The sequence below is a fragment of the Petromyzon marinus genome, unplaced genomic scaffold, assembly GCF_048934315.1.
Source record: "Petromyzon marinus isolate PM22_M1 ecotype Great Lakes invasive population unplaced genomic scaffold, UKy_Petmar_22M1.pri1.0 PM_G_Scaffold_10, whole genome shotgun sequence".
NCBI lineage: Eukaryota > Metazoa > Chordata > Hyperoartia > Petromyzontiformes > Petromyzontidae > Petromyzon > Petromyzon marinus.
In genome coordinates this window covers 841310-858316 of record NW_027422651.1, presented here as the reverse complement: position 1 = coordinate 858316, position 17007 = coordinate 841310, and the positions used below count along the sequence as shown (strand labels likewise).

At 54.7% G+C, this 17007-nt stretch overlaps 1 protein-coding gene across 1 annotated transcript in view; it reads left to right on the top strand.

The window, feature by feature from the left end:
• The window catches only part of LOC142908616 (cadherin-2-like), a gene marked incomplete at its 5' end in the record, with an annotated part of 44352 nt that overhangs the window by 4932 nt on the left and 22413 nt on the right, over nt 1–17007 (top strand). The window contains 6 exons of the mRNA XM_076059383.1: nt 1549–1718; nt 5425–5562; nt 8296–8517; nt 9457–9567; nt 10584–10726; nt 12508–12650. Coding sequence (XP_075915498.1) covers nt 1549–1718; nt 5425–5562; nt 8296–8517; nt 9457–9567; nt 10584–10726; nt 12508–12650 — 927 coding nt within the window. The remainder of the gene's footprint in view (nt 1–1548; nt 1719–5424; nt 5563–8295; nt 8518–9456; nt 9568–10583; nt 10727–12507; nt 12651–17007) is intronic.

Below are 17007 nucleotides of genomic sequence, written 5' to 3'. Positions count from 1 at the left end.
TCTAGCAGCCTCCTACCGTTGTTATTGAGCTGATCTGGCCCATGCCCTCCAATCACCCCAGACCAGGTGCCAGTATCATGACCAACTCGGGCATTGAAGTCACCCAACATGATGACTCTATCCCGAGGGGCCACTTTAGCCAGCACCTGTGACAGGAGGTCATAGAAGGCATCTGACTCATCGGCTTTGCCTGCATCCCTCCACGGATATTCATCTTCGGTGGGGGCATAAGTAACCACGACCACCATTCCTCGCCTCCGGTTGATGGGAAGGCGAGCCCAAAGTAGCCTGGGGCTTACAGCTTCCCACACCTCACCGCCACGCTCCCACGCCCCCTTCATTCTTTTGTTCAAAAGAAGACCCACACCCTGTTGTTTGGCAGTCTGCTGCCCCGAGTAGAGGACTGTCCACCCCTCATGGTGGCAGGAGCCAGAGCCGGTCCACCGGACTTCCTGAATGCCGCATAGATCCAGGCGGTACCGGTCCAGCTCCCGACAGAGGAGTGGCAGCCTCTCCTCTGCAGTGAGCGTTCGAACATTCCACGTGGCCACCCGTAGTGGCTTTTCGTTGTTTCTGGAGTAGCCCCGAGGGTAGGTATGCAATCTCCTGGCTCCGCCAATTGGGGTTTGGCCAGGAGACATCATAGACGCCTGGCCCCCCGGGGCCTCCGGCACAAGCTTAGTTGTTACATATTTCAGTTTAATTCGTGGTTTCGTGGTAATTAATTGAAGGTGAATGGGTTACCAGCCCCTCGCACCCGTCCAGAGCCCCCGTTTAGCCCCTGTGGTGGACACATATGCCATGAGGGGAGGAGCCAATCAAAATTGGATCTCCCCCCACAGCGCTGTCCACGACAGAGTTGCCCGTCCGGCACCGCGAGGAGGTAGGGGGTTGTTTTGCCGGACAGCCACTACGGGTGGCCACTCACTCACACACATACACACTCACACATACACACTCAAACACTCACACACACACATACACACTCACACATACACACTTACACACTCACTCACACTCACTCACACACTCACATACACTCACACATACACACAGATACACACACTCACACATACACACAAAGATCCCCCAAATAGCCTGTAACAGACTGTAGGGGCAAGTGCTGTTAGCGAGCACCTATGAAGGCCGGAACGGTACACGAGGGGGTGGGTGTCCAGCACCACGCCCGACCGCCTTTGTCTCCCTAGTGACGATGTTTACACACCGCACCAGGTACTCATTTGAGGCTGAGTCGACCTAGGGGAGGCCCAGGACCGGTTCAGATAATCGTCACTGGTGTTGGCCGTGAGCGGGAATCGAACCCGGGTCGCCAGTTTCATAGCGCAGCGCGCTAATCGCTACACTACCGCTCCCCACATACACACAGATACACACACTCACACATACACACACTCATACACTCACACTCACACACTCACTCACTCACACACTCACACACAGACACACACACAGACACACACACACATACACACAGATACACTCACAAACACTCACTCCTTCCCCTCCCTCTCCCTCCGGCCGTGTCAGGCACTTTCGTGATGAGGGTGGTGGCGAGTGACATGGATGACCCCTTGACGCTCAACGGAGCGATTCGCTACCATATAGTGTTGCAGGTTCCCATGATGACTGCACACCGCGTGTTCACCATCGACAGATTCACAGGCATCATCACCAATACTGTCCGGCTGGACCGAGAGGTGGGTATCACGTCTGTGTGTGTCTGTGTGTGTGTATCTGTGTGTGTCTGTGTGTGTGTGTGTGTGTCTGTGTGTGTCTGTGTCTATGTCTATGTGTGTGTCTGTGTGTGTGTGTTTGTCTCTAGTGTGTGTTTGTCTGTGTGTGTCTGTGTGTGTGTGTCTGTGTCTATGTGTGTGTCTGTGTGTTTGTCTCTAGTGTGTATTTGTCTGTGTGAGGTGTGTCTGTGTGTGTCTGTGTGTGTGTGTGTCTGTGTGTGTGTCTATGTGTGTGTCTGTGTGTTTGTCTCTACTGTGTGTGTCTGTGTGTCTCTGTGAGGTGTGTGTCTGTGTGAGTCTGTGTCTATGTGTGTGTCTGTGTGTTTGTCTCTACTGTGTGTTTGTCTGTGTGTGCGTGTCTGTGTGTTTGTCTCTACTGTGTGTGTGTGTGTCTGTGTGTGTGTCTGTGTGTGTGTCTGTGTGTGTGTGTCTATTTAACTCCAAAAAAGTAATCTGCAGCGCCACACGTATTACCATCATTAGGGGAAAAAACGGTGACCCAATCTCCGACCCCCAGGAACAGGTTTGCAGATTTGCTGAGCATTTCTGTGATGTCCTGGGGGAGGGAAAATCCCTCAGCCAGGAAAACATCGTGGCACAAAGTGAGGATGACCCTGCTGAGGCTGTGGTGCCTCAAACTTTGGAAGAAGTCACCCCCTGTGAGTGGCTGGCTGAGGTGCCATCTGTTGAGGAAGTACTGAAGGTGATCCGGAGTCTGAGACCAGGAAAGGCAGCGGGCAGAGATGATCTCCCAAGCGAAATGCTGAGGGAGGGCGGCGTTTGTGCACAGACTGCCCTATATGACATCATAACAACAGTCTGGACCACTGGACGGGTTCTCACTCCTCAGTGTGCCAGGAAAGGTCCTGGCAAGGATTATTCAACATCGCCTTGCCAGGCACGCTGAGGAGAGGCTTGCGGAGCCCCAATGCGGTTTCAGGAAAGGGCGGTCCTGCACAGATGCCATATTTTCTGTCCGTCTGCTACAGCAGAGTTGTAGGGATTCCAAAAAGACCTACATCTCTGCATAATTGACTTGGTCAAGGCCTATGATACCATCAGTAGGCCTGGGCTCTGGGTTGTTCTTCGTGCTTTTGGAGTACCTGACCCTCTGCTCACGATCATTAAGGACCTTCATGATGGTGAGCGGGCCTGGGTAAAACTACGTGGCCTGCAGTCAGAACCATTCCCTGTTAACCTTGGGGTGGGACAGGGATGTCCTCTAGCTCCCACATTGTTTAACATCTATTTTGACCACGTAGTTCGTGAAGCCTTCAATAGCTGTACCGGAGGAATCTCCATATGGTACAGATATAATGGGAGGCTGATCGACGCCCGGGTGCAGTCAAGGGATGGCTCCCGAATGCTCAACCACGTTATGTATGCTGATGATTTGGTAATAGCTGCTCATTCAGAGGAGGAGTTGGAGACGCTGCTGCTGAGACTGGAGCGTGCCACTAAGAGGTGGGGCCTTACCATCAGCCCCACCAAAACTAAGCACCTGCCTGGGTATTTTGTACCATCGGACACTCCACCCCCACAACTCCCAATCGGTGATGGGGCAGTTGTGGAGAGAGTGGAGAGTTTCCCATACCTGGGCAGTGTGCTTATGGCTGGCTCCAGTTTAACAGTAGAGGTCTCACTCCGAATAAGTTTAGCGGCAATATCTTTTCATCGGTTGCGTAACGTTGTGTGCAAGCTACCTGGTTTGTTGCTCCGCACTAAGCTTCAGGTCTTCTCGGCCACGGTCATTCCCTTCCTTCTCTACGCTTGCGAAACGTGGACACCCCTAATGGAACATATTCGCCAGTTAGAAACATTTAGGCTGGCCTGCCTATGATCCATCCTGGGTTTAGCCAGACTGGATTGTGTGAGGAGCTCACAAATCCTTGAAAGATCTGGGCAAAGTCCCATCGGTGAGCTCCTCCGGCGGGCAAGGCTGCGATGGCTGGGTCATGTAGCCCGCATGCCCAGCCACCGCATGCCGAAACAGCTTTTGTTCGGCCGGTTCGAGGGGGCTAAGCTAGCGCGGCACGGGCTAGAGAAGAGATGGAGTGATGTGGTACAGGAGGACGTGGAGCTGAGTGGACTTGCCGATGACTGGTACCAGCGGTGTCAAGATCGGCCTCTGTGGAGGAGGCTCGTGAAGGACGCTACTGGGCAGTTGGAGGCAGTCGCCCTCCAACAACAACGGAGGGCGGAGGAGCGACGCTCACAACAACGAGCGGAGCGCCGGGTGGCTAAAGCACAGCAGGTTGGCACAGTAGGGGGCACAGGTGGTGCATCAGCCAGTCATCTCAGTCAGTCGACCCGTGGCACCTGGGTCTGCCTCGTGACCTCCTGCCAGCGGGCGTTCGACACTTCACGTGGCCTCAGGGTGCACATAGCCTGGCACAAGCGTCGTGGTGACGTCACCGCCACTTAGTGGCGAATGGCGGTTGTTGTTGTGTGTGTGTTTGTCTCTACTGTATGTGTCTCTGTGAGGTGTGTGTCTGTGTGTGTGTGTCTGTGTGTGTCTGTGTGTTTGTCTCTACTGTGTGTGTGTGTCTGTGTGTGTATCTGTGTGTTTGTCTCTACTGTGTGTGTGTCTCTGTGAGGTGTTTGTGCGTGTCTGTGTGTGTGTGTCTGTGTGAGTCTGTGTCTAGAACATCTGACTGTTGTTGTATCTGTAAAGCAAAACAAATACGGTACATTTTGTGCACTGATGCAGTTTTCCGCATCGTTTAATCTGGCTTCTGCCGCACATCAATGACACAACGTTTGTGTGACGATTGTCTGAACCGGTCCCGGGCCCCCCTAGGTCGACTCGGCCTCAAATGAGTACCTGGTGCGGTGTGTAAACATTGCCACTAGGGAGACAAAGGCGGTCGGGCGTGGTGCTGGCCACCCACCCCCTCGTGTATCGTTCCGGCCTTCATAGGTGCTCGCTAACAGCACTTGCCCCTACAGTCTGTTAAGGCTATATGGGGGATCTTTGTCTGTGTCCATGTGTGTGTCTGTGTGTTTGTGTCTATGTGTGTGTCTGTGTGTTTGTCTCTACTGTGTGTGTGTCTCTGTGTGAGGTGTGTGTCTGTGTGTGTCTGTGTGTGTCTGTGTGTGTGTGTCTGTGTGTGTGTCTGTGTGTGTGTCTGTGTGTTTGTCTCTACTGTGTGTGTCTGTGTGTGTGTGTGTCTGTGTGTTTGTCTCTACTGTGTGTGTGTCTCTGTGAGGTGTTTGTCTGTGTGTGTCTGTGTGTGTGTCTGTGTGTGTGTGTGTCTGTGTGTGTGTCTGTGTGTGTGTTTGTCTCTAGTGTGTGTGTGTCTCTGTGAGGTGTTTGTCTGTGTGTGTCTGTGTGTGTGTCTGTGTCTGTGTGTGTCTGTGTGTCTGTGTCTATGTGTGTGTCTGTGTGTGTGTTTGTGTGTGTGTGTGTGTTTGTCTCTAGTGTGTGTTTGTCTGTTTGAGGTGTGTGTCTGTGTGTGTCTGTGTGTTTGTCTCTACTGTGTGTTTGTCTGTGTAAGGTGTGTGTCTGTGTGTCTGTGTGTGTGTCTGTGTGTGTGTCTGTGTGTGTGTCTGTGTGTGTGTGTCTCTGTCTCTCTTTGCACGCCATGTATAGCGGTTACCGCTCTGCGCTACAAACCCACTCCGTGCGTGTGCCGGGGGGTGACGGTGTGGGAGTGTCCGCTCTGTGTAGAGAGTGGCGCACTTTTCGCTGGTGGTGATGGCTTCGGACATGGAGGGAGACGCCAACATCGGACTCTCGACCACGGCCACCGCCATCGTCACCATCACCGACATCAATGACATCGCCCCCGAGTTCACGAGAAGAACCGTACGGCACGCCGGCACCACCACCGCCACCACCACACACCACCCACACTCACACCGTCACCACCACCCAACCTCAACACTGCACCATAGACTCAACACTGCACCATAGACTCAACACTGCACCATAGACTCAACACTGCACCATAGACCAAACACTGTACCATAGACTCAACACTGCACCATAGACTCAACACTGCACCATAGACTCAACACTGCACCATAGACTCAACACTGCCCTTAGACTCAACACTGCACGATAGACTCAACACTGCACCATAGACTCAACACTGCCCATAGACTCAACACTGCACCATAGACTCAGCACTGCACCATAGACTCAACACTGCACCATAGACTCAACACTGCACCATAGACTCAACACTGCACCATAGACTCAACACTGCACCATAGACTCAACACTGCCCATAGACTCAACACTGCACCATAGACTCAACACTGCACCATAGACTCAACACTGCACCATAGACTCAACACTGCACCATAGACTCAACACTGCACCATAGACTCAACACTGCACCATAGACTCAACACTGCACCATAGACTCAACACTGCACCATAGACTCAACACTGCACCATAGACTCAACACTGCACCATAGACTCAACACTGCACCATAGACTCAATACTGCACCATAGACTCAACACTGCACCATAGACTCAACACTGCACCATAGACTCAACACTGCACAATAGACTCAGCACTGCACCATAGACTCAGCACTGCACCATAGACTCAACACTGCACCATAGACTCAACACTGCACCATAGACTCAACACTGCACCATAGACTCAACACTGCACCATAGACTCAACACTGCACCATAGACTCAACACTGCACCATAGACTCAACACTGCACCATAGACTCAACACTGCACCATAGACTCAACACTGCACCATAGACTCAACACTGCACCATAGACTCAACACTGCACCATAGACTCAACACTGCACCATAGACTCAACACTGCACCATAGACTCAACACTGCACCATAGACTCAACACTGCACCATAGACTCAACACTGCACCATAGACTCAACACTGCACCATAGACTCAACACTGCACCATAGACTCAACACTGCACCATAGACTCAACACTGCACCATAGACTCAACACTGCACCATAGACTCAACACTGCACCATAGACTCAACACTGCACCATAGACTCAATACTGCACCATAGACTCAACACTGCACCATAGACTCAACACTGCACCATAGACTCAACACTGCACAATAGACTCAACACTGCACCATAGACTCAGCACTGCACCATAGACTCAACACTGCGCCATAGACTCAACACTGCGCCATAGACTCAACACTGCACCATAGACTCAACACTGCACCATAGACTCAACACTGCCCATAGACTCAACACTGCACCATAGACTCAACACTGCACCATAGACTCAACACTGCACCATAGACTCAACACTGCACCATAGACTCAACACTGCATCATAGACTCAACACTGCACCATAGACTCAACACTGCACCATAGACTCAACACTGCACCATAGACTCAACACTGCACCATAGACTCAACACTGCACCATAGACTCAACACTGCACCATAGACTCAACACTGCCCATAGACTCAACACTGCACCATAGACTCAACACTGCACCATAGACTCAACACTGCACCATATACTCAACACTGCACCATAGACTCAACACTGCATCATAGACTCAACACTGCACCATAGACTCAACACTGCACCATAGACTCAACACTGCACCATAGACTCAACACTGCACCATAGACTCAACACTGCACCATAGACTCAATACTGCACCATAGACTCAACACTGCACCATAGACTCAACACTGCACCATAGACTCAACACTGCACAATAGACTCAACACTGCACCATAGACTCAACACTGCACCATAGACTCAACACTGCACCATAGACTCAACACTGCACCATAGACTCAACACTGCTCCATAGACTCAACACTGCACCATAGACTCAACACTGCCCTTAGACTCAAATCTGCACAATAGACTCAACACTGCACCATAGACTCAACACTGCTCATAGACTCAACACTGCACCATAGACTCAACACTGCACTCTAGACTCAACACTGCACCATAGACTCAACACTGCACCATAGACTCAACATTGCACCATAGACTCAACACTGCCCATAGACTCAACACTGCCCTTAGACTCAACACTGCCCCATAGACTCAACACTGCACCATAGACTCAACATTGCACCATAGACTCAACACTGCACCATAGACTCAACACTGCACCATAGACTCAACACTGCACCATAGACTCAACACTGCATGATAGACTCAACACTGCACCATAGACTCAACACTGCACCATAGACTCAACACTGCTCCATAGACTCAACACTGCACCATAGACTCAACACTGCACCATAGACTCAACACTGCACCATAGACTCAACACTGCACCATAGACTCAACACTGCACCATAGACTCAACACTGCATGATAGACTCAACACTGCACCATAGACTCAACACTGCACCATAGACTCAACACTGCATGATAGACTCAACACTGCACCATAGACTCAACACTGCACCATAGACTCAACACTGCTCCATAGACTCAACACTGCACCATAGACTCAACACTGCACCATAGGCGGTATACAACAACAACAACGTCACCCCCCCTTTCCGCCCCCTTCTCTCGGCATCTTCATCGCCGTAGTGGTTCGGCACGGTCCGTGAGAACGCCGTGGGGGTGCCAGTGACGATGCCGCCCCTCTCAGTGATCGACTCGGACGAGGCCGGCACGGCGGCTTGGCGTGTCCGCTATTCCTTCCGCGGGGGGGGGCAGGGGGGGGGGGAGTGGGGGGCGGGAGACCCCGGCGACCTGTTTGTCGTGGAGACCGACCCCGGCACCAACAATGGCAGGATCGTCGTTGTCAAGGTAACGCGTGGGAGGGAGGGGAGGGGGTGAAAGGAGGGAGGGGAGGGAGGGGAGGGAGGGGAGGGAGGGGAGGTAGGGGAAGGATGGAAGGGGAGGGGGGGAAAGGAGGGGAGGGAGGGAGGGACGGAGGGAAGGGAGGGGAGAGGGGGATGGAAGGAAGTGGGGGAGGGAAGGAAGGGGAAGGAGGGGAGGGAGGGGAGGATGGGGAGGGAGAAGATGGAGGCAGCTAGGGAGGTATTTTTTCACAGACGTCCAGTGGGGGGTGAGGGGGGGGGGCATGGGGTCCGAACGTCAACGTCGCCAGCACTGGGGAGACAAAGGCGGACGGGCGTGGTGCTGGCTCCCCACCCCCACGTGTGCCATTCCAGCCTTCATAGGTGCTCGCTAACAACACTTGGCCAAACGGTCTGCTAAGGCTATACGGGGGATCTTTGCCTTTTGTACGTGTGCGTGCGTGTGTGTGAACGTGTGTCCGTGTGTACGTGCGTGTGTATGTGTGTCCGTGTGTGTACGTGTGTGCGTGTGTGTACGTGTGTGTGTGCGTGTGTACGTGTGTACGTGTGTGTGTACGTGTGTACGTGTGTGTACGTTTGTACGTGTGTATGTACGTGCGCGTGTGTACGTGTGTGTACGTGTGTGTACGTGTGTGTGTACGTGTGTGCGTACGTGTGTGTGTGTACGTGTGTGTGTACGTGTGCGTGTGTATGTGTGTACGTGTGTGTGTGCGTGTGTACGTGTGTACGTGTGTGTGTACGTGTGTGTACGTGTGTACGTGTGTGTGTACGTGTGTGTGTACGTGTGTGTGTGTACGTGTGTACGTGTGTGTGTACGTGTGTACTTGTGTACGTGTGTGTGTACGTGTGCGTGTGTACGTGTGTACGTGTGTGTACGTGTGTACGTGTGTGTGTGTGTACGTGTGTGTGTGCGTGTACGCCGCAGCCCTTAGACTTTGAGACGTCATCGTCATACCAACTCATCGTCTTCGTGGATAACGAGGAGCCGCTCGTGAAAACCATGCGGCCCCCTCCAGAGAGTACCGCCACCGTCACGGTGAGTGACCCCCACGGCCCCCACATGGCCCACGCACGGCCCCCCCACGGTCTTCCCGTGCCACCCGCACCCGGCTCTGGACACCTGCGAGCTGCTCAAGAGCTTCACAGCTGCTGGGATTCTCCCGACACGAACAAAGATTCCTGCAGAAAAGCCGCCACCCCCGACCTCTCCCCGCATCTCTACCCGCATCTCTCCCCGTATCTCTCCCCGTACCTATCTCCATGTTTTTACCCGCGTCTCTCCTCGTACCTATCTCCATGTTTTTACCCGTGTCTCTCCCCGTACCTATCTCCATGTTTTCCCTGTGTCTCTCCCCGTGCGCGTCTCTCCCCGCATCTCTCCCCGCATCTCTCCCCGTGTCTCTCCCCATACCTATCTCCATGTTTTTCCCCATGTCTCTCCCCGTACCTATCTCCATGTTTTTCCCCGTGTCTCTCCCCGTGCGCGTCTCTCCTCGCATCTCTCCCCGTGTCTCTCCCCGTACCTATCTCCATGTTTTCCCCCGTGTCTCTCCCCGTACCTATCTCCATGTTTTTGCCCATGTCTCTCCCCGTACCTATCTCCATGTTTTTACCCGTGTCTCTCCCCGTACCTATCTCCATGTTTTTCCCTGTGTCTCTCCCCGTGCCTATCTCCATGTTTTTCCCCGCGTCTCTCCCCGTATCTATCTCCATGTTTTTCCCCGTGTCTCTCCCCCTTCCTATATCCATGTTTTTCCCCATGTCCCTCCCCGTGCGCGTCTCTCCCCGCATCTCTCCCCGTGTCTCTCCCCGTACCTATCTCCATGTTTTTACCCGTGTCTCTCCCCGTACCTATCTCCATGTTTTTCCCCGTGTCTCTCCCCGTCCCTATCTCCATGTTTTTCCCCGTGTCTCTCCCCGTACCTATCTCCATGTTTTTCCCCATGTCTCTCCCCGTACCTATCTCCATTTTTTTCCCCGTGTCTCTCCCCGTGCGCCGCGTCTCTCCCCCCCACAGCTTGTCTCCCCGTGCGCCGTGTCTCTCCCCGGCAGGTGAGTGTTGAGGATGAGAACGAGGCTCCGCTGTTTGAGCCGCGGCTACAGCAGGTGATGCTGGCCGAAGGCCTCGCCCTGGGCAGTGCCGTCACCACCCTGGTGGCACGGGACCCGGACACCGCACAGAAGCAGAGCCTGCGGTGAGGACAACTCCCCGCCAAGCGAATAACAACCAAAACAACAACCACAACAACAACCACAACAACCACAACAACAACCACAACAACCAAAACAACAAGCAAAACAACCCCAACAATCACAACAACCACAACAACAACCACAACAACCTAAACAGGAGGAAGACTTCTCCGCCAATGTGGCTGTCGCCTGATGAAGCTTGGTGTCGTTGTCGTAATTACTGGTGAAATGTCACGGTACTCAGATAGGAAATGTCGTGGATTTGCTCTCCAATACACTGCTGGTTAGTGCTGTACGAGTGTAGTGAGCCTAAAGATGAGGGAGAGCCGGTACTTGAGGCAACACTTTTATTTGACAATAACTCAATACAAGGTCCCTAACACTGAGGGGTAACGGCCCCTTTCACCCGCTGCTTGGGGAGGTTTGGCCTCCGGGCTATCGTGCCTCCGAACACTGGGACCACTCTCAGCCCTCTGGCTAGGGGCCCTAGGGGAGGCTATCCTGACCCGACCCAGCCAAGGTCCTCGGGTCCTGGCCACTCTCCCACTCAGTCCCGGACCTTAGAAGGTCAGCGGGTCTGGGGGTACCTAGGGTCCGACCACTGTCCCACTCAGTCCCTGCCCTGACAAGGACGTCGGGTCTGGGGGTACCCAGGGTCCGACCACTGTCCCACTCAGTCCCTGCCCTGACAAGGACGTCGGGTCTGGGGGTACCCAGGGTCCGACCACTGTCCCACTAAGTCCCTGCCCTCACAAGGACGTCGGGTCTGGGGGTACCCAGGGTCCGACCACTGTCCCACTAAGTCCCTGCCCTCACAAGGACGTCGGGTCTGGCGGTACCCAGGGTCCGACCACTGTCCTACTAAGTCCCGGCCCTTACAAGGACGTAGGGTCTGGGGGTTCCCAGGGTCCGACCACTGTCCCACTCAGTCCCTGCCCTGACAAGGATGTCGGGTCTGGGGGTACCCAGGGTCCGACCACTGTCCCACTAAGTCCCTGCCCTCACAAGGACGTCGGGTCTGGGGGTACCCAGGGTCCGACCACTGTCCCACTCAGTCCCTGCCCTCACAAGCACGTCGGGTCTGGGGGTACCCAGGGTCCGACCACTGTCCTACTAAGTCTCGGCCCTTACAAGGACGTAGGGTCTGAGGTTTCCCAGGGTCCGACCACTGTCCCACTAAGTCCCTGCCCTCACAAGGACGTCGGGTCTGGGGGTTCCCAGGGTCCTACTCTAAGCCCGGCGGTCTTCAGTCTTCGGCTTGGGGATGACTGCCGAACCCGTTCAAGGGTCCGGCTTTTATAACCCTCCAGGTTCTCTCCGCCCCTGGCCACGCCTCCCTTCCAGAATGTTCTGGGGGATCCTGGAATATTCCCCCAGCCCACCCCCTCTTGGGGTCTGGGGAACCCTAGCAGCCCACATACCACCCCCTGCTGATGTATGTCTGCTACTGCAGGTAAGTTACCACAGTCTGTTCATGGCGTGACACTAGACAACACTATACAATATTATACACTGCACGCTACACTTCACACTACACTATACACTACACTACTATACACGACACTATACACTACTATACACTATACACTACTATACACTACACTACTATACACTACACTATACACTACACTTTACTCGCTAACAGCACTTGCCCCTACATCCTGTTGAGGCTACACGGTGGGGAATCTTCGTCTGTGTGTAGGTGTCTGCCTACTCGCCACTAACAGCACTCGCCGCGACAGTCCGTCGAGGCTACCTGGGGGATCTTTGTGCGTGCGTGCAGCTACCGCAAGCTGCGGGTGCCGGGCGACTGGCTTGACATCGACGCGGCCGGCGGCGCGGTGAGCACGGCGGCGGAGCTCGACCGCGAGTCGCCTCTCGTGCAGCGCAACGTCTACACAGCCACATTCCTGGCGACTGACGACGGTGCGGGGTTACAGGGGAGCGGGGCCCGCGGCCACGCCCACGCTCACAGCCACGCTCGCCGTCGCTGCGTGCGCGTGTGTGTGTGTGTACGTGTGTGTGTACGTGTGTAGAGGGTCACTTCTGAGACGCTGGTAGTAGGAGGCACACACACACACGTTTGTTCTACACTTTTAGACACTCTGTTCACACATGGGATCACTGCAGACGGGTCAGGACGCTCGGCATGCTGCCTGACCCACAATGCCGAGCGTGAAGAGCGAGGACCCAGGGGAAGGCGCGGCAGCGAGGACTGCACTCCAGCAGACGGCCCCGACCCGGCCTCGGGACCTCCCTTTTATGGCCCCCGGCGTGGCCTGGCCACGCCCTCGGCCACGCCCCCTTCTGAAACCTACCAGAAGGTGTCTGGGCCGTGCCCCACGTGTCCCATCTGTCACCTTTGACCTATCACGTGCCCTGCAAGCCAGCCGGGCTGCTACGTCCTCTGACAGCCACCAGCACTACGCCCCCTAGGTCCCGTTCCATGACATTGCATGCCGTGCTGGCAGAGAGGGCTACTGCACCCACAATTCCCCTCTCTGTAACCAACGCTACGCCCCCTAGTGACCCACCTTCACTACATTTTATGTGTGTACATGTGTGTGTGTGCGTGCGTGTGTGTGTACGTACGTGTGTGGTGTGTGGCGTGTGTACGTGTGTTGTGCGTGCGTGTGTGCGTGCGTGTGTGTGTGTACATGTGTGTGTGTGTGCGTGTGTGTGTGTACATGTGTGTGTGTACGTCCGGCAGAACAACCCCCTACCTCCTCGCGGTGCCGGACGGGCAACTCTGTAGTGGACAGTGCTGTGGGGGGAGATCCAATTTTTGATTGGCTCCTCCCCTCATGGCATATGTGTCCACCACAGGGGCTAAACGGGGGCTCTGGACGGGTGCGAGGGGCTGGTAACCCCTCCACCTTCAATTAATTACCACGAAACCACGAATTAAACTGAAATATGTAACTAATAAGCTTGTGCCGGAGGCCCCGGGGGGCCAGGCGTCTATGACGTCTCCTGGCCAAACCCCAATTGGCGGAGCCAGGAGATTGAATACCTACCCTCGGGGCTACTCCAGAAACAACGAAAAGCCACTACGGGTGGCCACGTGGAATGTTCGAACGCTCACTGCAGAGGAGAGGCTGCCACTCCTCTGTCGGGAGCTGGACCGGTACCGCCTGGATCTATGCGGCATTCAGGAGGTCCGGTGGACCGGCTCTGGCTCCTGCCACCATGAGGGGTGGACAGTCCTCTACTCTGGGCAGCAGACTGCCAAACAACAGGGTGTGGGTCTTCTTTTGAACAAAAGAATGAAGGGGGCGTGGGAGCGTGGTGGTGAGGTGTGGGAAGCTGTAAGCCCCAGGCTACTTTGGGCTCGCCTTCCCATCAACCGGAGGCGAGGAATGGTGGTCGTGGTTACTTATGCCCCCACCGAAGATGAACATCTGTGGAGGGATGCAGGCAAAGCCGATGAGTCAGATGCCTTCTATGACCTCCTGTCACAGGTGCTGGCTAAAGTGGCCCCTCGGGATAGAGTCATCATGTTGGGTGACTTCAATGCCTGAGTTGGTCATGATACTGGCACCTGGTCTGGAGTGATTGGAGGGCATGGGCCAGATCAGCTCAATAACAACGGTAGGAGGCTGCTAGATTTTTGTGCAGCCCATGGGCTTGTAATTACCAACACGCTGTTCCGGCATCGGCGCATCCACACAACATCATGGATGCATGCCGGGTCCAAGCAAGAACATCTGCTGGACTACATAGTGACGGACCAGCGAATGCGAGCCCATGTCCTTGACACCAGGACCTACCGTGGAGCTGATCTGCCCTCTGACCATCGACTAGTCATCTGTAAGATGCGCCTGCCATTCTTCCACTCCGGTGGTGGGTGTACACCCAGGACCCCATTCCAACCTAAAGTGGCCTGGTCTCAGTTATCTGATGAAAGTTGCAAGCGAGAATTTCATCATCGCTTGCGGCTGGGATTGGCATCGTCCCCGACTCCTCCTGATGTCGAGGGTAAATGGGCGAGGTTTAGGACTGTGACTCATGCAGCTGCAATGGCTGCTTTGGGTACGCGGTCCAGACCTCCCCAGAGACCCTGGCTGACAGAGGAGGTGTTTAGGATGGTTGAGAAAAAGCGACAGGCCCACTGTCATCGGCTACAGAATCTCACGTCAGAGAATGAGGAGGCTTACCGCAGCCTTCGCTCGGAGGTTCGGAGAGCCGTGAGGCGCTGCAAGGATGGGTGGTGGTCGCGGGTTGCTGAGGAGATGGAGTCTGCCTCAGTGGCCCGTGATCACAAATCTCTATTTAACTCCATCAAAAAAGTAACTTGCAGCGCCACACCTATTACCATCATTAGGGGAAAAAACGGTGATCCAATCTCCGACCCCCAGGAACAGGTTCGCAGATTTGCTGAGCATTTCTGTGAGGTCCTGGGGGAGGGAAAATCCCTCAGCCAGGAAAACATCGTGGCACAAAGTGAGGATGACCCTGCTGAGGCTGCGGTGCCTCAAATATTGGAAGAAGTCACCCCCTGTGAGTGGCTGGCTGAGGTGCCATCTGCTGAGGAAGTATTGAAGGCGATCCGGAGTCTGAGACCAAGAAAGGCAGCGGGCAGAGATGATCTCCCAAGCGAAATGCTGAGGGAGGGTGGCGTTTGTGCACAGACTGCCCTATATGACATCATAACAACAGTCTGGACCACTGGACGGGTTCCGCAGGATTGGAAGGATGCCCTGGTGGTCCCCCTTTTTAAGAAGGGGGACCGCACAGACTGTAACAACTACAGGGGCTTCTCACTCCTCAGTGTGCCGGGAAAAGGTCCTGGCAAGGATTATTCAGCATCGCCTTGCCAGGCACGCTGAGGAGAGGCTTGCGGAGCCCCAATGCGGTTTCAGGAAAGGGCGGTCCTGCACGGATGCCATATTTTCTGTCCGTCTGCTACAGCAGAGGTGTAGGGAATTCCAACAAGACCTATATCTCTGCTTTATTGACCTGGTCAAGGCCTATGATACCATCAGTAGGCCTGGGCTCTGGGTCGTTCTTCGTGCTTTTGGAGTACCTGACCCTCTGCTCACGATCATTAAGGACCTTCATGATGGTGAGCGGGCCCGGGTAAAACTACGTGGCCGGGAGTCAGAGCCATTCCCTGTACACCTTGGGGTGTGACAGGGATGTCATCTGGCTCCCACATTATTTAACATCTATTTTGACCACGTAGTTCGTGAAGCCTTCAATAGCTGTACCGGGGGAATCTCCATATGGTACAGATATAATGGGAGGCTGATCGATGCCCGGGTGCAGTCAAGGGATGGCTCCCTATTGCTCAACCACGTAATGTATGCTGATGATTTGGTAATAGCTGCTCAGTCAGAGGAGGAGTTGGAGACGCTGCTGCTGCTGAGACTGGAGCGTGCCACTAAGAGGTGGGGCCTTACCATCAGCCCCACCAAAACTAAGCACCTGCCTGGGTATTTTGTACCATCGGACACTCCACCCCCACAACTCCCAATCGGTGATGGGGCAGTTGTGGAGAGAGTGGAGAGTTTCCCATACCTGGGCAGTGTGCTTATGACTGGCTCCAGTTTAACAGCAGAGGTTTCACTCCGAATCAGTCGAGCGGCAATATCTTTTCATCGGTTGCGTAATGCTGTGTGGAAGCTACCTGGTCTGTCGCTCCGCACTAAGCTTCAGGTCTTCTCGGCCACGGTCATTCCCTCCCTTCTCTACGCTTGCGAAACGTGGACCCCCCTAGTGGAACATCTTCGCCGGTTAGAAACATTTAGGCTGGCCTGCCTACGATCCATCCTGGGTTTAACCAGACTGGATTGTGTGAGGAGCTCACAAATCCTTGAAAGATCTGGGCAGGGTCCCATCGGTGAGCTCCTCCGGCAGGCAAGGCTGCGATGGCTGGGTCATGTAGCCCGCATGCCCATCCACCGCATGCCGAAACAGCTTTTGTTTGGCCGGATTGAGGGGGCTAAGCGGGCGCGGCACGGGCTAGAGAAGAGATGGAGTGATGTGGTACAGGAGGACGTGGAGCTGAGTGGACTTGCCGATGACTGGTACCAGCGGTGTCAAGATCGGCCTCTGTGGAGGAGGCTCGTGAAGGATGCTACTGGGCAGTTGGAGGCGGTCGCCCTCCAACAACAACGGAGGGCGGAGGAGCGACGCTCAGAACAACGAGCGGAGCGCCGGGTGGCTAAAGCACAGCAGGTTGGCACAGTAGGGGGCACAGGTGGTGCATCAGCCAGTCATCTCAGTCAGTCGACCCGTGGCACCTGGGTCTGCCCAGTGACCTCCTGCCAGCGGGCGTTCG